At 39.9% G+C, this 23,209-nt stretch overlaps 1 protein-coding gene across 1 annotated transcript; it reads right to left on the reverse strand.

Moving 5' to 3' along the window:
• Positions 1-702: 702 nt before the first annotated feature.
• On the reverse strand, positions 703-9,382 carry LOC114017868 (protein FAM240B). Its single transcript, XM_027815461.2, has 3 exons — positions 9,279-9,382; positions 2,347-2,491; positions 703-1,042 (listed from the first exon to the last, which is right to left on the reverse strand). Exons 2-3 carry the CDS (start codon positions 2,484-2,486, stop codon positions 964-966), a joined length of 219 nt encoding a protein of 72 aa, XP_027671262.1. The 5' UTR covers positions 2,487-2,491; positions 9,279-9,382; the 3' UTR covers positions 703-963.
• Positions 9,383-23,209: the final 13,827 nt, after the last annotated feature.

Consider the following 23,209-nt stretch of genomic DNA (forward strand, 5'->3'; position numbering starts at 1 on the left):
GCCCATTGAAATGCTTTGATACTCTTGGAGGAAATGCCACGTTTCCTAATGAAGCATTAGGAAGGGAAAGAGAAACATTTTTGACTGATGGCAAATGGGGGAGAGGAAACCTGCCATGCTTCTGAAGGTACTGATTGTTAAGGACTATACACTGGGTCTGAGAGGGAAAAAGTGTTAAAGGAAAAAGTGTGCTTGTTACTCATGATGACAGACAACTGTAAAAATGCATCAAGCTGCTCTGTGAAACAGAGATACCACTCCAGCTGTAGACAAGCCAGGTCAGGTACCAGAAGAAGCCTCAAAACTTCAAGTTGCTTTGTCTTTGCTGATACAGTATTTCAAGTTAACTAATGTGGGTTAACTAATTAAGCAACTCTTGTTGGTTTCTCACAGAGCCTGTTTCTCAGGATACATACTAATAACTTCACAGACTTTTAATACGGCATCCAGGATCTGTAACTCCCACCAAATTTGGCTCCACTAGTGATCTCGGATGTGATGGCATTGTTTGTACATGTCCCCTCTTCCTTAGTCTGAGCTGGGTTCTGCTGTGTTAAAAAAAAACAACAAAACAAACCCTCCACTACTTTTAAACAATTTTGAAAGAAAATAACTTCATTAGATTACAAGCAGTCTACACAGAAACTTAAATGTCATGGAAATTATTTTGCTGAGCACTAAGTGTGTAACTAAACTTTTTCCAGGTATCTACAGCTCAGTGAACCATGATTTATTAGTCTTGAAGTACTTCAGTCTCCGTGTATCGAATGAAGGGATGGGTACATAATTTTAAAAGCAGCAACAGAGATTTCATATATGAAACTTCTAACAATGACAGCTAATTAATTATAGCTCCTTTAAGGCACAAAGTAAAGTTGACTCAGCTTTTGCATCACACCATCATACTTTCCTACCAAAAAAAAAAAAATTCTTTCTCCCCCAAACATGTGAAGTGTGGGATCTTCAACTAGACGGGTCTTCAGGTTGGGTCCTCAACATCTTTATCCTTTTTTCCAGCCTTTCCATCCATTCATTTCTGAGCCTAAGGACAGAAACACAGATCAGTTTGTTCCTATATTTTTACAGGGACCATGTTTATACTTCTCATGTTTTCCATCGGTGCTATCCTTTCGTGTTTTTTCCCAGTTCTCATGCAAACTGTCCTGCCCCTTCAGAGTGCTTTGCTGGATGGCACTTCAGGACCAGCTCTTCAATTCCAATTAGGGCTCACCTGAGCTTTGTGGTTCGTTTAATCTCCAGTGTGTTCTCTCTTAAATGCCTCTCTGTGTGCTGGAATGATTTGTGATCTCCGCTGGACATTGCCTGCTGCCAGCTGCTGGGTAGCATCACCCAACATTTCCCCAGTCCCCCTCCTTCTTAGAAATACATTTAAAAAACATACTGCATAGAGGCTCCTGAGCACTGTTTGACTTGGAAACACCATGCATGTTGAAACTTCTCTTAGACACATAGTAGACATCTTTAGGTGATAGGTGGCACTTTGTTTTCTCTTTGGTAGTATCTAGGTACCACAGCAAGACTGCCTCAAATAGAAAAGACAGGAATTTCACAGCTGAGGAGTTCAGGTGTTGAAACCAGGTTAGTTATAAATGGGTAAAACATGCTAGGGACTAATTCCAGTGTTCCTTCATTCATGGTTATTAATGCAAGGCCATCCTTGCTCTTATGTTGTCAAACATCTATTCCAAAGAGGTGTATGAGGGAGATTGTGAAAAAATGCTTGCTCCTTGAATGATCTCAAGCCAAAATAGCCATCTCTGCATGCACCTTCAACTTATGGAGACTGCATGTGAAATAGAACTGTACCGATGTTGCCACATACTGGCCTTTCTCTTTGGGGTAAATATGACTGACGAGGTAAATATGGCTATGGATGATGGTTGCCTTGGTCAGTTAGCATACTTGGACTGTCTGTTTTATTATGGTTTTACCATACTGAAGTTAGGCCACCTTAATTAATTAAATCTAAAAGAAGGCCACAGAGAAAGAAGGCGGGCCAGGCACACATCTGTGCTATCTCTGCTGTGAACATAAGCCTTGACATTCAAGGCAAGCCTGCATTGCTAGATGTTGTCTTGATAACTCCAGAAAGTTCCACATTTTGGACCCGTTTATGGAACAAGTGTGAGTTAGTCTCTGTCCCATGAAGCCATAGCTTAGACACATTAGCATTAACACGTAAATTTGGAAAGCTTTATTATTTTCTAAAAATGTAAAAAAAATACTTTCAGCTTTCATTGCATGACTTAAATATAGGTATCACTTTTCTTTAAAAAAGAATTACAATCCAAACTCAAATAACCTTTCCAGACACAAACTACGCACTTTGTCAGAGCACTTTTTTGCTGACGTTCTTTTTCAATTTGCAGATACCGAGTTTGTTGTTCAATAGTCTTTTCCCAGAAGTTCCTCAGGTCACTGGTTTCACATCCCCGGACTTCATGACGTATATATTGGCTATTCATTTTCTCTAAAGGAGAAATTTGAAAGAACCATATGACAAGTTATTGGTTCCTCATCTGTTTGCATGGATAAAGCACACTTCTGCTATTTTGGATTTTCAAAGTGTTAGGGTCACACAGTTTCTCTTTTGTAAGATCAGGATAACATGACTCACCAAGCTTTTCATTTCTACCTCTGACACTTGAGGATACGCTGTCTGCAGTGATATGAATTCTTACTTGTTCACCTCAAATATCTCTCACCTCCATCTGCCTGTGATCTTTAAGCTCATAATGCAGTACAGTTCTGTTGTATTCTTTAGCCTAATGATTAAGCTACCTTTTACTGTAGTAAAAAATGGAAGAGAAATATAAAAATTACCAGATCTAATGGGATTGTTCCTCTCTGTTTTCATGTCTATAAAATGATAAAGGGACCATTGTAGATTAAGACTAGAACAATGAAGAAAAAGAGGTCTGGTGATTTGCTGTTAGTCATTATAATGCTTACCTTAGCTTTATTTGGGAATGAGGAAAATGTATATGTATAAAAGTATGTACATAATTTTGTAAGATGCTGACTTACAAAAGTCCCCTTGCTTATTAAATATTTCTCCCTCTTCTGCAATTTTCAAAAGAGAGCAAACTCACTGGATGTATTTATATATCAATTCCCACTCTGTAACTCCCCCTTCGTTTAATGTCCTGTTAAAAGTGAATTTTAGAGTGAATCTTTTCCTAGGAAAGGAGTATCTTACTCAGGATGACTCTTCATGGGCTAACAGTCAAGTCCATGTATCTCACATTACAGCCAGAAAATCATACAGTTTCAAAACTTCATTAAATATGGAATGAGTATATCTATGCTGCCTTCCAAATTACTGTGTGGTTTTGCATTGAACATGCCATTATAATATTTTCCAGAACATTTAATTTTTTTAGCAAGTATTTAGGGCCCTCTCATGCGTTATTTGAATTCATGGCAATTATTTGTAATTTATTTTAATCAGAGCCATGGAGATCTAGTAAACAAGCCCCTCAAGGCTAGCTTGGAAAAGCTTGAAGAAATTGCTGCCATTCCCCTGCCAGGCATCATAAGAAAAGCAAAACTGGGAACTGGTAATCTTTACATAATTTCTTTTGGAGATTTGGCTGTTTTGTGAAAAACTGAGAGACACATTATAAAGACTTTTAATGTAATATAAAAGTTATTATAATGTGCATATAAATAGAGCAAAAGCAGCCCTTTTAAAGAGGTCCCTTTCTTGTTGGGATTTCCCTGTGACTACCCTCTGGTTCCCTGTAAAACCTCCTCATGACATCCAAATGATAGAAGACCAGTATCTGAGCCTGACTTCTGCAGAAGAGATTTACTGAGCATGTTTTTCAGGTTCTATGCAAATTATAACTGTATAAGTAAGTGTTGGCATCAGTCTGTAATATGAACTGCAAGTACAGCTGAACACCTCCATCTGTGGTAGGGGATAACCAATTCCAGGTCAAAAGTTCTCTTAATACAAGTAGGTCTTTTCATAAAGCATATGTAGTCTATAAATATCCCCATATATATCATCGCCAACCCAAATCTCTGTTCCCAGACAACAGTCACTACCCTTTTAAACTTCTTGTGTACCAGGAGTTATTATCTAAAAATATATGAAAAAGACGTGGTAACAACCTTTGGGTCAAACTAATGGACTTTCCATTCCAGGAGTTAATCTCTGAGAATAACAATATTGCTGAAGTGCAGCAAGCGAAATTCCCAGGTATTCCTGAAGCTTCAAAATAAACTGCCAGGAAATAATGTCTTCTGTTTTCTTTAATCAGAAGGGATTCCAAAGCATAAGAACTTGATCCTTCTGAAAGATTATGGATTATGAATTCCTGTTTAACATACTGGTGATGTGTCTTTTCTGTATATATGAGGGTGAATACCTCTTCTGAATAAGTCAAAGTTATCGAACTCATTGCCACAAGGTATGACTGAGCTCAAGTATACAATTTCAGAACACACATATCCTTTACTCGTTTTAAATACTCCGCCTCCTGGTTTGATTGCATATGTTCTTGGTGCTGCCTTGAATGTATTGTATATATGTATCTGTCCAACACCCCTCCCTACAGCAGAAAATCCCAAGAAAAAAGTTTTAAACCCAGTAAAAGAAAAGTTCAGAATTAGTTTTTATTGTTTCTCACTTTACACCTGGTGCCAGCAGTATTTAGAAGACTGTTAGAACCCCGTTGAGACTAAAAGTGTGTATAGCACTAAACATTATAGGTTTGGCTGAGGTGTTGATATTTCTTTTGGGTAGGGGTGTGAATTAGTGCTTTGTGTATTATTGTGGAATTTTCTTTGTGTGTGCTTGCTTCTGCACACTGAAAACATTGTCTGAGCCTGTCCTTCTTTCCTAACCTTTTATTTTGTGTTAATGTATGGATGCCTTGGTGCTGAATTGTCTCTTATTCAGCCCTTAATCTTCCTCTTTATTTTCCTTCCCTCTAATACTGGAGAACACTCAAATATGTATCAAAGCAACTGAACTTAGAATTTCTGCATCATTATTTACTGATCCTCGTACATCCTTGATAAGCACCAGTGTGTTAATGCACCAACATTTGCTTCTCTGAACTATAGAATCGTTCTACCCTAAATTACCTTTTATTTCAAGCCCTCTATTTGAGCCTGTTCACACAGTGATTGTAGGAACTGCACAATAACTCTGCTAAAATAACCCACCTGGTTTCCTTTGCCTGAACACTGTGTGCATAGGTGTTTGAATTCATCTCCATCCTGCCATCCATTTTAAAACCGTTGTCGTAGACCTTCAGGGTTGTATGGGCAATCAAGGATATCAAACCCAGTCTGTCAGTATTTCACTTGCCCTAAGACAAAGTTTTTGAGCTAAAATCTTCTCAGTGGTGGAAACACTGTATTTTCCCCTCCTACCTCAGCTTTTTTCAGAATGGAGTAGTAGGATTTAAGCCTGTATTGTGGCTTTGCACAAGGAGTTATCACCTGGATACAGTTTATTTTCATGCCTTCGAACCTCATTTGAAGCAGCAAAAGGGACTTTATTTAACAGGGAAAGAGAAGAATCAAAAAGACTTCATGGAAGCAGCCTCCAAAGCAGCCTAAACAAATAATCTCTATGTATAGTACAACAACTGGTCAGAAATATACTGTTAAAGCATATAGGCACTTGTAATAGCACTTTTATAGATCTTGCAGTTAGGTCTGACTTAAACTACCCTGCAACGGCTAGGACTAAATGAAGCGTCATTTAAGCCTCCAGTGGCAATCCTTCAAGAGGACAATAACAAGAGCTTCTTTCTGGTAATCATCTTTGACAGGGCCCTGGTTGCAAGCTGGATAACAAATGTAGCTGCTTTCAAACAAAAGGAATAGCTGCATAAACGCTAGGAAGACTTTGTCCTACACAAGATGAAGATGATTGTTTATTTTTATATTTAATAATTTTAGAGCAGGTTGATATTATTTAGACCCAATTTGCTAAAGACGATCTTACAAAGGCAGGGAAGATGTGACACTAGCACTGTTATCCAGAACTCAAGAATTATGTTGGTAGAAAAAAAGAGGAAAGTAAGATCCATTCAATGTGACATCTTGACTTTTTTGTGAGTAAAAAAATCCATGGTTTGAGGGTGGATCTTATTGATTCTATGAGAAAACATTACCACCAGAAGAAACACACCATTTCATAGAGAGAACTGGAAGTCACAAATTTCTTAGCTAGAAAATGGTATGTAAAGAAAAGCATGTGTTTTTTTTCCCGTAGCAGACCATGATTTTATTTTAATTTGAATGTTAGTTTAACTAGGTTTTAAATTTATAAAGCATCTACACAAGTCAGAAAAGCTGTTTTTTCCCCTTCTTGTGCTTCTTGCATAGCACAATTGGTCAGAGTTTTCAGAGTGTTACGCTTCTTCCTAGAAATAATACAGTACTATTTTATTCATCTGCCTTTTCATGGTCCTTGCTTGGTGACTGTGCTTATTATATAAATGCATTGGATTAATATAAAATTGCACAATGTACAGGAGAATAGACTATTGATGCAAAGGCTGATATTTGACTTCAAAACAATAAGAAATCTGCTTTGATTTTAGAAAATGAGACTAGTAATCTCAGCCATGATTTCCCTCTTTTTTCCTTGCATCTTGGATATATCATTTATCTTTTGCTTCTGCACCTGGCAGCAATTCACATCTCAAAGGGCTGATTGAGGTTTGCTTTGAAATCCTGCCTGGGAAAGCACACCAGTTTCAAGTCTAACTTAGGTCTTCAGACCCTGGGTAAAACTCTTCTGGGGCAGAAGAAAGCACTTTATTTTAACCCCCTGTACCTTTCAGTTTGTGTGGCAGGTCACATGGTGCAATCTATGTCATGAACACCCTGAGCCTCAGTGCTGCTTGTGAGCAACATGAGGAGAGGTTTCTCACAGCTCTTTCTGACTGCCTCACTGGTGCACAGGTACAGAGCTGCACCTGTTGGAGCTGACCTGCAGCACCAGCCTGGGGATCGGAGAAGGCTAGTATAGTCTTCTGGTGCAAGAAGGTCCCCAACACTGTGCTGATCTCTTTCAAAAATTCATGAGAGTGTCTCATCAGCAAAGATGTGTGGCTTTGCATGTATACTGCACTGTTCTCTTTCCATTTGCACTTTGGCATTACTATCAATCTATGCTTTTGTAAACAGCACTGTCTGGAGATTGCAATGAAATAAAGGAATTCTAGGCAAGTGATTTACTCTGCTAGAAGAATTTCCTAGCTTGCCAGAATTTGAAGTGTGTGCTCTTACTAGGATGTGTGCACAGTCAGGAGGTTGTTCTTTGCATATAAACTCCAATCAAATTAATTGGACTTTTCCACACAATGGGAATTTTCTGTTTGTGAAAATGACAATGATACTGACATGTGACTGAGCAATACTAGTAGGAGTTACCTGAGTGCATGAGTTACAGGTGTGCATCTAGCTAATAAAGTCTAACATGCAGGTTAAGTAATTTTAGCGTGCAAGTTAAAATGTTTGCACTCAGGCACTATGCAGTAGTCTCTGTTCAATCATTCTCCTTGTTCCTAATACTCAAAGTTCATTATTACTTTTCTGTGAAAAGCTGATGGGTCTCAGTCTGTTCTTCTAATCTGGAGAAGAGCTGTACTCGAAATGTTTTGAGTTGTTAAAATTTTGGGTCTTTTCTCATATGATATGTTTATGACAGAGAAATGTATTAAGGCAAGGCTTGTGGCCGCTATGTGGGTTTTGCATCTCATGCTGCTACAGTGGCAGTTTCAATGCCTTTGAATGCCAGGTACAGTGTTTTCTTCTGTCCTCATCTGTTTGGCCTCAGTTCTCTTTATCTGTTTTCACTGTTCCCTGGATACCAGACACCTGAATGATTGAATTATTGAACTGAAGGGAACTGATTCACTGCCTTGCTTTTCTGTACCAGAGGCCTCAGCAGTCCTCAGGCTGAGGGTTAAAATTCTTAAAACCTTTTGAGCAAAACACTTGAGGAATCAACAGTTTCATTTCCCTCCAGGTCATCCATTCAGCTATCCTAGTTCTGCTCCCTGTTTATTTATTTAGATACGTGCTCTCACTCTGTGGTCCTCATTGACTCTCCTCCCTCAGCCCGCCGCCAAGGGCTTCCAGGAGATGTCCCTTCACTTTCTCCTTCTCTGCCTTCATCTCTGTTGAGCTTCTCCCCATGGCAGCCCTCCAGCCTAACCTGGCTGACTCACACCTCTGCTTTCAAACATCTTTCTGACTGATTTCCCCGGCTCTCCCGCTCCCTCTGAAAAATCTCTCTCTACTTCTTGCTGGAACTGCATTTCTCCCCGACTGCTCAAGCAAATCTCACCAAACTTTCTCTGAAGCATGTTTTCAGTGCCCTTCTGCTCCCTAGCTTCTCCCACTCCCTGTGCCTGGCTCTCCATGGTGGCTGCTTGCATTCCTTCCACTGGCACACAGAAACAGAACTGTGGTGGCAGTCACACAGAGGCAAGTGTCAGGAGAACAGGCATTCGCAAGCATTGTGCAACACAGAATGTCCAAGTGCCTTTCTTGAGCTTTCCATAGATTTGTCCAACTCTTACTGACTTTTAACTTTCAACCTCTAAGGTGTATTTAAAGTGGCTGTAGTCTGCTTGTCTGAGCAGATGTTGTTTCTGATCACTAGATTTTCTCCACTGCCAGATACATTTGATACCTGATCCGATGAACTGCCGAGTTCATAAGATCAAGTATATAGCATAAATTAATATTTTTTAGTCAAGGATCTTGGACATGGTTTATTTTGTTGTTTTATTTTTAAGTACAGGAGGACTTGGTGGTCTAGGATCAAAGAAAATAAATCCTGCCTAGGGCTCAGGTTCTTCATTAAATCATCTGATTCTGACAAAACATACAAGAGAAACTGATCCTGATTCATTTGAAGATGTCTACCACTAAATTAAAAAACTTTCGGCAGCAAATTGCTGTTAAAAAACCTTTGTGTGAACAGTGTGTGTGTAACCTTGGCTACCCTTTAGCCCATCAGTTGAGAATGTACAGCCGCATCTCCTGGTATTTTATCCAGGGTTGTGGCATGGAAATTGCTCATGAATATTTTTTCTGTATCAATGCTACTCAGCTTCCTTAGAATGCTGCTAAACTGGGCACTCTTCCCTGGCATTTTCCTCATGCTCTCATCTTTCCTAGAATATACTTTTGTGAGAATTAAAGTTAGAGAAGAAACACATTTCTTGTTGACATTATTATGAAAATCTAACCACAAAAAACAAATTCTTACTTACCTTTGGAGTTGGGCTCTTCCTGGAAAGAAATCCTCTTTGTGACACAAATGAGGAATATTACTACTGCAGCCCTGGCTTCTCCAGTGTCACAGGGCAGTAATGAAATGCATCCCTCAGTACTTTTTATTTGGAGAGAGGGTAACATAAATCCTTCATCATATCAAGGTTATTTTGAACAGAACCAGCAGTGAGATAAGATCATTTAATGAACTTTGCAGCCCCCTGCCTGAGATGACCATGAAACACAGGCCCCTATGAGAGCATGCATCCCTCCCACACTGGCAGATACCTCAGAGAGCATGACTTGGCAAGTGCTGAGGATTTTCTTTAAAACACGTACTAGTATTATCCGTTTTAATATTCCTCCTGTGAAGCTTGAAAAATTCCGCACTACTGTCTTAGCTGTGATGGAGGTTGAAATGGTGTAACAGATCACGCTTGGTTTTGCATTACAGGGTGACTTACAGAAGTATGCAGTACTCTGGAGCTGTTAATCTAAGGATGTGTGCTTGATTATGACCTATCACACAATCTGTTATCTTCAAGGCAATCGTCATAGGAATTGTCTGTTTGGTTAACATTAGCCGACAAAATGCATTAAACCAGCACTAGTTTTCCGTTTGGAGTTGTTATAACTCTATTACGGCTGAACATTTATATCATTACATTTCATTTTCTCAAGAAAATATATTGTGGGTTTGGTTGATGACAGATGTATGCACTGATCTCAGTTTTCATTAAATCCATATACATTGCTAATACGCCATATGTGACTGCTGGCTTAAGTAGTATTTATACCATTGCTGATTATTTTAATCTTCCTTTGTTGTAATTTTTCAGACCCCAAGTAGGTAAAGCAGCAGCCATTAGATGGATGTTTTCTGTAATTTATATTTATTTATTTATTTATTCTGCAGTCAGCTTTACAGCAGAAAACCCTGAGCAAAACCTAGCAGCTGCAGCCTTTGTTTGTAAAGGAAAATTTCAGCTCTTCAAAATACCGGTCAGTTTGTTTAACTCCTTCAAAGCATTAGGATAGTAGTTTTCTTCAATGTGTTGTCCCATCTCATACTGTATGAAACCACAAAAATTAACTCTTCCCTCTACCCATATGATAATAAAAAAGGTAATGTGGTCTTTTGATCCTAGATTCACACATGGCATTGAAAAAAAAAATCATAGGTAAAGTTGATTCCTCCGTTTTTGGAAAACCAGATCAAACTCTGGCTGTGTTTGGAAATCACAAGCGGATAAGATCTGCTCGGTGAATATTAAAATAATACAGCATTATGAAGATAGGTTGGTGCCCAGGCTTGATACAGCAGCAGTGCCGCAGAGCAGCATAAATGCTTCCTTGCTATTTAATTCAGAGTTTGAGTAACTTCCCCTTCTCTCTAAACACATCTAGCTAAATTTACTATAAATCAGAGGAGGGTTTTTTTTTTGTTTGTTTTTTTTTTTAATGTTATCATGTAGGCAATGCCTTCTCTAAACATTTGCAAATGTCTTATTTTAGGACAGGACTTCAGTGTCCAGGCTTCATCAGACCACAATATGTATTTCTGGTCTGATATGCTCTAGATGCATGGACATTTCTGCATTGGTGCAGATTAGATGCCCTATATAAAGCACAGCCAAAATGTGACAGACATTGCATATACACTGATCATCAGCAGTAGATTAGATACATCTTGCATGATACACACTGACTGTATTTACAACGAATAATTCATCTGTGCATTCATAGTAGCTTCTCATACAAGATTAACGGATACCCAGCATCCAGAAATCCTGGACAGAACTAGTACTCTGCTGGACTACCCATGTCTAAAGAAACAGTCAGGTGACTGGAAAGACATAGGTTACCATCAAAAGCAATGCAGCTGTCAAGTAAGCTTTTATGCAGTGAAAATTATTTAGGCTGTTTGAGCACCTTAACCTTCATTTACTTCATAAGCAAATGTCAGAGCTGCTTAACACAACCTGCATGTACGACAGCACTCATCTCTAGTTTGCAAAAATTCTTGTAAACACTTGCTTAACATTATTAGGCTAATGTCATTAGCAGGGACCACAAAAGAATCTGTAAAATGGCTAACAAAGTGCAAACCTTTGGAGGGTCTGAGGTGTTACTTATCTGCAGTGATCAAATTCTGCCTCAGTGTTCTGGCTGTGCGCTGTTCTTCTTGTGTAGGAGAGTCAGAAATAAAAGCAGCAACCAACTCTTACTCTTACACAAATAATCCTAGTATATTCTGCTTGTATTTTCTCAGTCTGGACCCTTCCTTCTGTGTGTGTTTTTACATCTGATGCTAAAGAAGAGGAAGTGAAAGGAGAAGACATTATGCAAAATCTACAGCAAAATCTACAAGAACTTGCTAATTAAGTAAACATGCCATAACTCTTTTCTCCTAGATGTTAGAGAAAATATAATCCAGAGAGGTAAGTTTTTAAAGCAGATAATGTACCATGTTGTTGGGGTGCCTTCTGCAGTCACTGTGCATGTGATATTCACATCCTTCTCATTATTGATTGATGCAATGGAAGTTAGAAAATGTTTGAAGAGGGTCCCTCCTGGAGCTTGTCCTCCCTGGTCCAGGAGCAGCACTGGTAACAACAGTTTTATCAGCCCTCTCCAAGTTTCAGAAATTCCAGAATGAAGCAGATGACTCCGTAGGTAAGAGCCTGATTGGTTTTTCATCTTCCCATGAAAGTTGGTTGATAACTGGTGTTGATGCTTCTGTAAATATTTACAGTGCGAGGTTTTTAAAATCTGCTTTTGAAAACCACCAGACTGGGTCCTTTATTGGTCTAGTACTCCAGAGTGACACAGCAGGCAGGGGGTTGCTCAATGGATTGTCCTGCAGCTGATGCTGAGCATCTGTGCAGAGGGCCAACGACGTTTCCATTTCCTTGCTTCACATGCATTGGTTTGAACCCTACTATGCTGTGTGGGCACCTCTGAAAATGCATCTGGAGAAAACAAGTCTGCTTAGAAATTTCTAGCCCTGCCTGCTGGATATGACACTGATTGTTGGATTAAAGTATATGGCAAAAATTGTAATTCCTGGAAAACTGAATGGGTCAATTAATTTCACCACGGTTTTCAAAACCATTTTTCCTCTCTTGGGCTGAGCCTTGGACTGGGCAGTGAGAAGGCATCAGGGACTTTTTTAAATAACGGAAAAAAATTCAGGATTAAGTAGGGACTGGAATTCCACTTATGTACCCTGGATTTTTCCTCTGAGTGCATTCTGGATGGTGCATACATCACTTTATCCACGTCTATGACACATAATTGTTTTCTTTGTAATACCTCTTATAGGACAGTCTCAAGGTCAGTAAAGCAGCAAATTGAAGAACTGACGTCTTTTATTAGCCAAATGAAATTTCTTATTGACACCACTTACATGACATCTGAAACATTTATAGAGGTCGTTTAGTGTTTATTGCAATCGTGATATTGCCTTTGTGATACAGAACAGAAAAATTAGATATGTAAGATCCATTGGTACCTCTCGGTAATTCTCTTGTTAGTTGCCTGCCTGCAGCTTTTTCATGATCCTATTTTTCCAGGAATGTAAAGTTTTCAGGCAGTTTAAATTGCATCAGGCTGAAATTTATCTGCTGGAGCTGCTAGAGACACAGATGCTTTCCCATGTAAGTGTAATTAGCCTGGCTCCTTGCACTGCAGGGGGGAATTCTGCTACAAAGAAAGGAAAAGGCTGCTGCTGGTGTCACCTGCTCTCTCTCAGCATTTCCATGTGTTTCAAACTACCTTAAAGTCCACATCAAATGAACTTCTATAGGGACCTGTCCAGAAAGGCCACACAAGATGATGTGTTGCATTTGCCTGCAAATTTAGCCTGAATGTTTTTCCATCTTACTATGTCACTGGAGTTAGGAACTCAATTGCTCTAGACACCCTGAGGCATCAATTTAATGAGTGCAGGAAAGAGGGTTTTGATCCCCTGTTAAAATCAGCCAGTGCAGAGCATGCTCCAGTGCACATACTGTTTGAACTGGGATTGGGGCTGTTCTACTTCCATACAAACCATGGAGAGAGGACAATATTTCAGCAGGTAACGCAGTCTTCAGTGTCTTTTTATAACATTATGCTCCCTATATAGCCAAACTTGAGGTGCTTCAGTCAAATGGTATGAACTGAAGCTGTTGGAGACTTCAGACTTGCTGCTGGAAGATTAATGAACATCCACAGAGATTTTGCTATTGGTATTAATTTCCATGGGACGATGTCAGATACTTTGATGATTGGGAAGCAGAGTGTTAAGGCAGCATATTAATTGCATGGCTTTTTATCTTCTTTTAATATTTATCAGAACTTAAGCATCTGACCTTTCTGTGCCTGTGACAGAGGCAAATACTGCTTCACTCTTTTCTTCATGGAAGCTCAAGTTTTCCTCAAGATCAGCTTTGGATTAGTTTGAACAACTTTACTTGGGAGGAAGGTAAGGTAAGAAGAAGGGTGATTAAGGTCGCTATACATCCCTCTTTGCTTTTAAAAGTAAAATTTGGTTATGAATAAATCTGTTGTAATTGTAAATTACCACATAAATTGTAAATTGTGGTAGTGTAAATACATCAGGGGTTGGTGTAGCTGTACCCCAGCTGAACCCCAGTTTTAACTCAATTAAAACTCAGCCAAGTACCCAGAATAGATGCACATAGATGTACTCACTTTCCTTCTACCAGTGTATCAGAGGAAAGCGATGTGACTGCGTTACATCTCGGGGCACCTCTGTGCTGCCTTACTGTGCTTTATTATGGCCAATTAACCAAACTAGAAGCAGACTTTGTTTTTCTGCTTCTTGGCTCCTGTTAAGGTTCTATCATTTAGTATTAAAAAGACAGCCCAGACTTTATTCTGGATGGCTCGAGACTTAGGAGAACCTGAATGTGAGATCTCAGGGCCCATTCTGTCTCATATGTGTGCTTACTGGAAAGAGCTCTGATTTTAACTCTTACACTCAATCCAGTAATGAAAAGTAATGTCAGATGTGAAAGGCTGTCACCATCAAGTTTCATGTAAACACTGAGACCCAAACCAACCATTAGCTCTTAGAAGCTACCATTATAAAAGTCTCTGACTAAATCAATTCTCAGTGAGCAAAGATTGCTAGCAAGATTACAAAGGTACCAGCTATGTGTTAAGTAAGATTTAAGTCATGGCAGATTAAGATCACATATTCATGACAGCAGGGAATGGCCTGGGCCATTACATAGTAGCAGACATGGGCATTCAGACCACTGCAAAAGCTCTGCTCCTTTAGTTGCAAGACCAGCTAGGTAAATAGTTTGGAGACAAAGATCTACCAGTTGTGAAACAGCCAAACATGAAGGATGGATAAAAGCAAATAGGAATGTTTTTCTGCTCCTATTCTTTTTCAGTCCTTCCTATAGCTAATGCAAATTAGTATAGATGGTAAGTACTTTTAAGTGTGAGTGCTATGGCCAATTAGACCACTTAGACCACTTCTTAAGTATGGATTTAAATGCCTAATATTACGCACCAAGAACTGAATTTTTTGTCCATAGTTGTTGCAAGAGCACCACAGTGACTTCAAATGTAATAAAACCCCCAAAATAATACATTGCATTGGCTAGGGACATTTTTCTGAACAAAAGCAGACTAAATTATTTCCTTGCTTTTTGTGTACACATGGATTGCTGATGAAATTTTAAAATGTTTAATGTGTCAAACATACCAATCAAATAAATCTAAAGAGCCATTATATATCTAGCAAGTATGCAAAGTACCTTAATAAAATGTATTATCTGATGTCTTTAACTTGAAGGCAGAAGTTTTTCAGTTTAAGCTGTGCTAAAGTTCCTCTGGAGCTGAATTATCAAGAGAATAATCTTAGCTGAGCAAGCCTTTAAAATCTCTTTTCATGGGAAATTGAATACAAGATTGAATAGGCTCAGAGAATTCTTCACAACCATGTCAGTTTGAAGGGATGTTCTCACACATCCCTGGACTCAGTTGAGCTCTGCTCCCTGGAATATTGTCTTGTTTCCTTTCCTGTACATTATGTACACAGAAGTGTTAGTGGAGAGACATGGGTGGTAGTCACTAAATGCCTTGCTTCTGGCCTGTGTTTGTTCCCCTCTTGTGATGCTACTCTGCAGCTGAGAACCTTGCTGTCTGCAGAGTGGAGATTAAGTCTTGATGGATGAAGCACACAGTTTAGATACAGATGAAAGCACCAGGAGGTGGGCCATGATTACCTTTGACAGAAGAAACCAACCAGTCTGCCATTATTACTCTAGCTACAAATCTGGATGGATCCCATTCCTGATGAACATGACTGGTAACAATGGACGTGGAGAAGGTCGAGGTACTCAACAACCTTTTTGCCTCAGTCTTCACTGTCAGCCTCTTTTTCCACACCTCTTGAGTGGATGGACCTCAGGCAGGGACTGGGGGAGCGAAGTCCCTCCCATCATAAAAGAAGATCATTTTCGTGACCACCTGAGGAACCTGAACATGTACATATCTAGGGGACCTGATGAGACATATCTCACAGTCCTGAGGGAACTGGCTGCTGTAGTTGCCAAGCCACTCTCCATGATATTTGAAAAGTCATGGCAGTCAGGTGAAGTCCCCAGTGACTGGAAAAAGGGAAACCTTGCACCCATTTTTCAAAAGGGTAGAAAGGAGGAGGACACTGGGAACTACTGACCTGTCAGCCTCACCTCTGTGCCTGGGAAGATCATGGGACAGATCCTCCTAGAAGATATGCTAAGGCACATGGAGGATGGGGAGGTGATTTGACACAGCCAGCATGGCTTCGCCAAGGGCAAGTCTTGCCTAACCAATCTAGTGGCCTGCTGTGATGGAGTGACTACATCAGTGGACAAGGGAAGAGTTATGGATGTCATGTATCTGGACTTCAGTAAGGCCTTTGACATGGTCCCCCACAACATCCTTCTCTGTAAATTGGAGAGGTATGGATTTGATGGATGGACTGACTGTTCAGTAGATAAGGAATTGCTTGGATGGTTGCATTCAGAGGGTAGTGGTCAATGCCTCAGTATCTGGATGGAGATCAGTGGTGAGTGGTGTCCGTCAGGGATCCATATTGGGACAAGTACAGTTTAATATTATCATCAATGGCATAGTAGGATTGAGTGCACCCTCAGCAAATTTGCAGATGACACCAAGCTGAGTGGTGTGGTTGACATGCCTGAGTGACAGGATGCTATTCAGAGGGAGCAGGACAAGACTGAGGAGTGGGCCCATGTGAACCTTGTGAGTTTTAACAAGGCCAAGTGCAGGTCCTGCATCTGGGTTGTGGCAACCCTCAGTATCAATACAGGCTGAGGGACTGAGAGCAGCCCTGCAGAGAAGGACTTTGGGATCTTGATGTAAAAAAACCAGACATGACCCAGCAATGTGTGCTTGCAGCCCAGAAAGCCAACTGTGTCCTGGGCTACATAACAAGAAGCATGGCCAGCAAGTCAAGAGAGGTGATTCAACCCCTCTACTACACTTTCTTCAGATACCCCCTGGTCTGGAGTCCTCAGCACAGGAAATACATGGACCTGTTGGAGCAGGTTCAGAGAAGAGCCACAAAAATTGTCAGAGTGATGGAACACACCTCCTATGAGGAAAAACTGAGAGACCTGGTGTTGTTTAGCCTGGAGAAGAGCAGGCTATAGGGAGACATTGTTGTGACCTTTCAGTTCTTAAAAGGAGCTTATAAGAAAGATGGAGACAGACTTTTTAATAGGGGCTGTAGCGACAGGACAAAGCATAATGAATTTCAACTAAAAGAGGGTAGATTCAGACTAGATATAAGGAAGAAATTTTATGACGTGGGTGGCAAAACACTGGAACAGGTTGCCCAGAAAGGTGGTAGATGCCCCATCCCTGGAAGCATTCAGGGTCAGGTTGGCTGGGGCTCTGAGCAACATTATCTAGCTGAAGATGTCCCTGCTTATTACAGGGGTGTTGGGCTAGCTGACCTTTAATGGTTACTTCCAATCTAATGTATTCTATAATTCTATGATTCCATCTGACTGCTGAGGATAGGGACAACCTTCTGCTAGGTTTGCAGTAGAATTAATAACATCATTAAATGAATTTGCTAAATTAGAATCTTCTAAGTACAGAAAGGTGATTTACGTCTGAAACAAGATATATAAGCAGCAGGAGGCAATATACTTTTTGCTTTCCACCCATTTTTAAAAATTGTCTTGAAGGGAAGACTATTCTTATTTGTGTTCATGTCATTGTCACTTCTGATCAGAACAACCCAGTACCCCCTGAACTTCACCATTCAGCAAAGAAGACATTTTCTACTTTGCTTAATGTTCAAAGCAAGTCTTCTCCCCCACCCCACTCCTTCTAATCCTTTCTATAGACTAACTATGCAGGGTTTCTGGCTGTTATGTTGTACATATACATACAAATCTACCAGAGCAATCTTTTCTGGGAACGCTACCTATTGTGATGTGACAAGAGAACCTGGCCCTAGTGGACTGTATTATGTATAAGTTGCCTTCCGGCTTTAAATAATGTTATACATTTTGACTTTCAAGAAGATCTCAGGGATGAATCAGCACCTGACTTTCTTGTGAGGGAGGTGCCTTATGGGTGAAAGCATTGGATGACTGTAGAAGTTCCTAATGGAAGTGCATTAATTTGAGACCTTTGGTCTAGTAGGGTGAAGAAGACCTGAAAGTGTGGCAATTTCTGAGAAGTCCTTAAGTGGGTTGTCCTGTTATCTTGGGCCAAGCATCTGCTCTTTTTTCAAACTGTGTCACAAGCCATGTAGATATTCCTGGGGCCTTGGGGTTGGCAGCCAGAACACACTTTGATGAGTCATGAGTGCTTAGCACCTCTGAAAATGAAAAGCCACATGGACAAAGGAGACCATTGATGCAGGGAGTGCAAAAACTCCCTTAGTGTCAGTGTTAAGGTAACTATGTAAAGTGATGACCCTATAAAAGAAATAGGCCTGAAATAGTAACCTCCTTCAATATAATGTAAGCCCCATGAAATCAGTACCAATGGCTCCTCTGATCCTGGCAAGAAGGCTGCCAGTGCTGAGAATGCAGCTTGAATCCCTTGTAACTCCCCCATTTGACTTCATATTCACAATCATGTGTAGGCAGTTGAGAGACATCTGTGATACTCATCACAAAAATAGATCTTGTTGATGTTCATCCTTTGCAGGTGTCTTCCAGTGGTCCTGACACTCTTTATAAATTGACTTTTGTAAGACTTTAAGGGAGGTGACCATTTATTTTCAGGACATTGAACCTTTTTGGGAAATTTGATTGGAGGTACCTTCCTTTCACATTGGTGAACTCCTATTATGTTCCTTGAAAGTGGCTGCTCTTATATGACTTCGTTTTCTGCCATGGTTTCCCCTTTAGCTGGTGCTGAAGTTACCTACTAACAGTGTGTGAGGCTGGGTCCTTAAGCTAGCTGTAGGTAACTGCATGGACAAGGCAAAACGTAAGGCTGTATGAAATGTGCTAATCTAACACTCATGTTAATGACTCCTTCTTTAAATCACATATACCCTATACCCTGTGACTTCACATCTGTCCCCATGATATATTCCCATGTGTTTTTTACATATCTCAGCATTCCTGAACCTCACTAACAACAGAAAGGGATGCTGCAGGAGTTAGTTCATCACATACTATGGGGAAATTGGACTCTCCAGACCCATCTTCTGGAATGGATTGGGGTCACTGTACCAACAGTTATGCTGGAGAAATTAGGGGTTATTTTTTAATCAGGTAACTGCAAAAATGGTTAAAAAACCTTAGTAGTCATAGATTCTCCATTGTTACTCCTGCCTGAATCACAAATGCTTCTGGAGAATTAAAAGGATTGCTGTAAGCCATTCTATGGAGAAGCAACGACCCTTCAACCAAAATGAAATCCTAGCCCCTGATTTATATTTCTATAAAAACATCTGTCGCAATAATCAGCCATAGCTGAAGAATCCCTTCCTGTTATGTTTCTGTTGGTGGTACTCTATGGGGAGTAGCATTTACCAGGCTTTGAAGTATGTTACTGCTTCTGCATTTCATCTCATCTAGATTGCTCCTTAGACCTGCCCTTAAAAGAAAAGCTACTCAAATCTCTTGTTCGATCAATTGGCTATCAGAGCCGATCTTTGCCTACCTTATCTCCAGGCTGCTCCTGAAACTAAGCTCCCTTGCCTCTTCTTGGTGCCTTTTCTTTACAGAAGATCTTTGAAGTTTAAAGTGAAGTTGTAGTAGAGGGTAGGCACTGTGGGAGATGGTCTTCCACAAATCCATGAATGTTTGTCTGCTTTGTGTGCCAGCTAGAAGCCTTTTGGGCAGAAAACACTTTTATATTTTGAAAATGAAAGTAAGTTGACTATGCTATTAGGAAATGAAAAGGTAGCGCTTGTGGAATGTATATGGTTTTGCAGGTAGATATTGGCAGGGAACGAACAGATAGTGAGACAGTATTGTATCAATATGCAGAAGACTCTTGGCAGAAGAGGTACATACTTGCAGGTTTTTGCTGCCTTTTGTTTAATGGTGGTACAGGTCTGGTGTCAGCCTAGCTGTACTGTAAGGATTTTTTATGAAGCTGGAAAACGGGCATCCCGCATAGACTTTTCCTCAAGTCATTAATAGAAGGCAGTTCACAACCGTACAATGTTTCCTGACCTTAGTGTTTCTGTGGTTTGGGGTACAGTGGCATAACTAAAGTACCAGTCTCTTTTTAGTCTTAATTCCTGAGAACATTACCACAGCAGAGCTGTTTACCTATAGCTTTTTCTCAGGTTAAAGCAATTCTTTATTTTGCCTAGCAGCAGTTCTCATCAGTATTCAGGAGCAGAATGATACAGTGAAGGAGACAAGGCAGCTTATAACACAGTACCTGTTTCAATAGATTTTGAATTATTAAAGAAATATTTTTATTGTAACTAAGACAATAACATATGCAGCATATCAAGGTCAGTGCATGAGACTGTTGAGGAAAACCAGTAAATGCAGCAGATAACTGATTTATCTCTTGGGAATGTTATTTCACGCACTGACACATTTTCCTTATTAGCATCAATCTATAAGTCTGAGTTCTGTGAAGTGCTCTAATTAAGCTATCATCATGTACTTATTTATGGTGTCCCCAAATTATATTATCAAAATACAATAGTCTATTTTCTCCCTCTGCTCTATAAAATATTCCAAGATCTGAATCTTTATACAAAATAGTGATTTTTGAGAACAAATATTTTCAAGCCTATTTCACATGCGTATCTTGGCACACTGTCAAACTTTGAATACCAGCAGTCAGGCAAAGCATATACTCTTGAAAAGTAACAAGTCCCTGTTACTTCTTTTCATCTGGCTATCTGATAAAGCTCCTTTAAAATTAGTATTCAGAATACATGCACGCAGGGCTGGTATAATTTGTCTTTCTGACACACTTAACCCAGCAAGTGGGTTCCTTGGTCTCTTTGATAGAACAGTAAGATTAAAGGTAATTATTTCACTTTCTGTAAGTCTTCGCACAGTGATACAAGAATCACTCCTCATCCCTGCAGTAGGTCGGATCGTGCTTATTTGCTCACTGCAAGTTTGACTTAACACAAGTGGAACGGTGATATGAAAACCACTTGAAAAAATAATGTATTCTTGCCCGTAACTTTAGTTCTGTGATAACCTTTCTATAATTGTATGGTCCTTTTACCAGCCTAAGATTTTCTTTCTCTTAATTGCCTAGGAAAAACTGTCTGTCATTTATTCTACAGTAAATGTGAGAGCAAGAACATCCTTTGCTGAGTGCTGACAGTATGCTCAGCCTCAGTACATACCGGGAGCTATATAGTTTGTAGCCAAAGTAGCAGATAATAGCAGCTTCATCTTTTGAAAATTACATTTAAAAAACCTGACACCCTGCATTTAAATACTAGCTGTGGTTTGCTTTGAGTGTGTTAGGTTTCATCAGTAGTGTGAGGCTCAGGAAGTCATTCATTAGTGTTATATTCAGGCTCACACTTGTATCTGACTGCAAAGTTGAGTCAGTGTTACTAACTTCTAATGATGCCATCTCCTGGTGAGCAGCGCCTGTGCTACAGTTGTGATCTAGGAGCAGTACAGAGAAGATGGAAAATAAACAGCAAAATCAACAGGGCTGACAAAAACATGACTGAAGTAGGAGTGTGCACACACTAAGAGTTTTGCCTTGGAATATGAAGCCAGACTCTGTGGTGACACATACTTTATTAACTGTCAGAAAATAACCCATCAGTTTTTGTCAATTGCTGGGGGCAGTTCATTCTTTCTATGCACTTGTATGGTGCCTAGCATGGCAAAATTTCAATCTTGGTCAGGGCTTGTAGGCACTCTACTAACAATATAGCCATGTTTTAAGGGAATGATATTGCTTTGAATTCATGTTCATGGCTTTTAATGTTATTTCTTGCATTGAATCAGTGCACAGATTGCTAATAATGTCTCATCTTTTTCACTCCATTTCTTTGTGCTTTCTCTTTCTTTGCTTGTAGCACCTTCAGTGACTGTGGCACCAAGGCCTGCTCCAGAATTGCCTTCATTCACTGGGCATGTGTGTACACACACCAACGTGCATGCAATAGTGCCAGTTCATTGGCTTGATAGACTTCTAATCAGCAGCCTTTCTGCAAATACTAGATTAATCTAAATTTTTAATACTTGTAATGAGTGGCATCTTTGTCTCCTGCTGAAAGGTACACTGGCTGCATTGGGGCACCTTTGTGTAAAACAGTGAAAAAGGCTCTGTCAATCTCTGTCAATTCAACAACGTAGGGACTGAGTATCTTCCCATGTGATCCTATGGGGGATCAAGTTATGGGTTATTCCTGCCTTCATAATAAACTGAACTTGCTACATTTTTCATTGTGTGTATTTGCATATCTTAAAGTGATGCCTACATCTTTTTTTTCCTGGAACTTCTACAAATTTAAATATCCTTTATAAAGTGAAGATGACAAATGGCATGTAACATTCCATTAAGAGTGTCTTTACTGCCAAATACATGATTACGTTTTTCTCTTGTCCCTGTGGGATGTTGTTACTGCTTATACACTGTAATGGGAATTCATGAGCAGATTTTCTGCCCATTGACATTTAGTTCTTTCCATTGTCTTTCTATTAGTTCTAGGTTGCTGTCTCCTCTTGAAGATAGGACCTACAATCTTTCTAACTAACTAAGCTATTAGCATTAAAGCAGTGATTATGTAACCAGTTTCAGCTTGTCTACCTTTGGACTCCCCTTTACCTTTGCTGCATGTCTGTGCCACATCTCTGTGTCAATGAAGATGGTCTAGCTGGAAACTAGGCCAATAAAATCAGAAGAGAAAATTTTGGATGGGTGAGTATATCTGGCTGACAACATGGCTGTGCCTAATACCAGTACAGAGTGGAGGGTGAAACAGATGTCTTTGTGGTATTGTTATCACCTCAAACTACTTGAGAAAGTTGCAGCATTGGGCATATACACACCTGGAATTTGCATTTGCTACCTAGTTTTATCTGCATAGATGATTCCCTGCTGGAGCTGTTGGACTGGAGGTTGGCCTATATATATTTTAGCAATGATGCTTACTGTTGAACTTGCATAGCTGTTTTTGGTTAGTATCACTCATGACAGGTGTATCACTCATGACAGGTATATCACTGAGAGGGTGTGCTCAAAGAGAAGGAGAACACAGTATAGGAATGTACTGAATTGGCTTTTGTCGCACATTGCACTGCTGGAGATGTTGTGCTGCACAGCATTTTGGCACAAATCTTTTTTTCCACTGAGTTATTACATGTCCACACAGACAGAGCTGGGGTATAGCCTCTATGAAGAGCAGTGGAAGGGAAAGACACAGAGGAAGGAGCACACTCTTGTATTTTGTTTCCTCTGAAAGTTGATGTTAAAA

This window comes from Falco cherrug, chromosome Z (assembly GCF_023634085.1).
Source record: "Falco cherrug isolate bFalChe1 chromosome Z, bFalChe1.pri, whole genome shotgun sequence".
NCBI classification, from domain to species: Eukaryota; Metazoa; Chordata; class Aves; order Falconiformes; family Falconidae; genus Falco; species Falco cherrug.

Excerpts from the sequence above, each read along its gene's own strand:
- LOC114017868 (XM_027815461.2), bottom strand. The coding sequence starts at position 2,486 with ATGAATAGCCAATATATACGTCATGAAGTCCGGGGATGTGAAACCAGT. Across the intron at positions 1,043-2,346 it reads CAAAAAAGTGCTCTGACAAA|GCTCAGAAATGAATGGATGG; the intron begins GTGCGTAGTTTG and ends TTCTGTCCTTAG.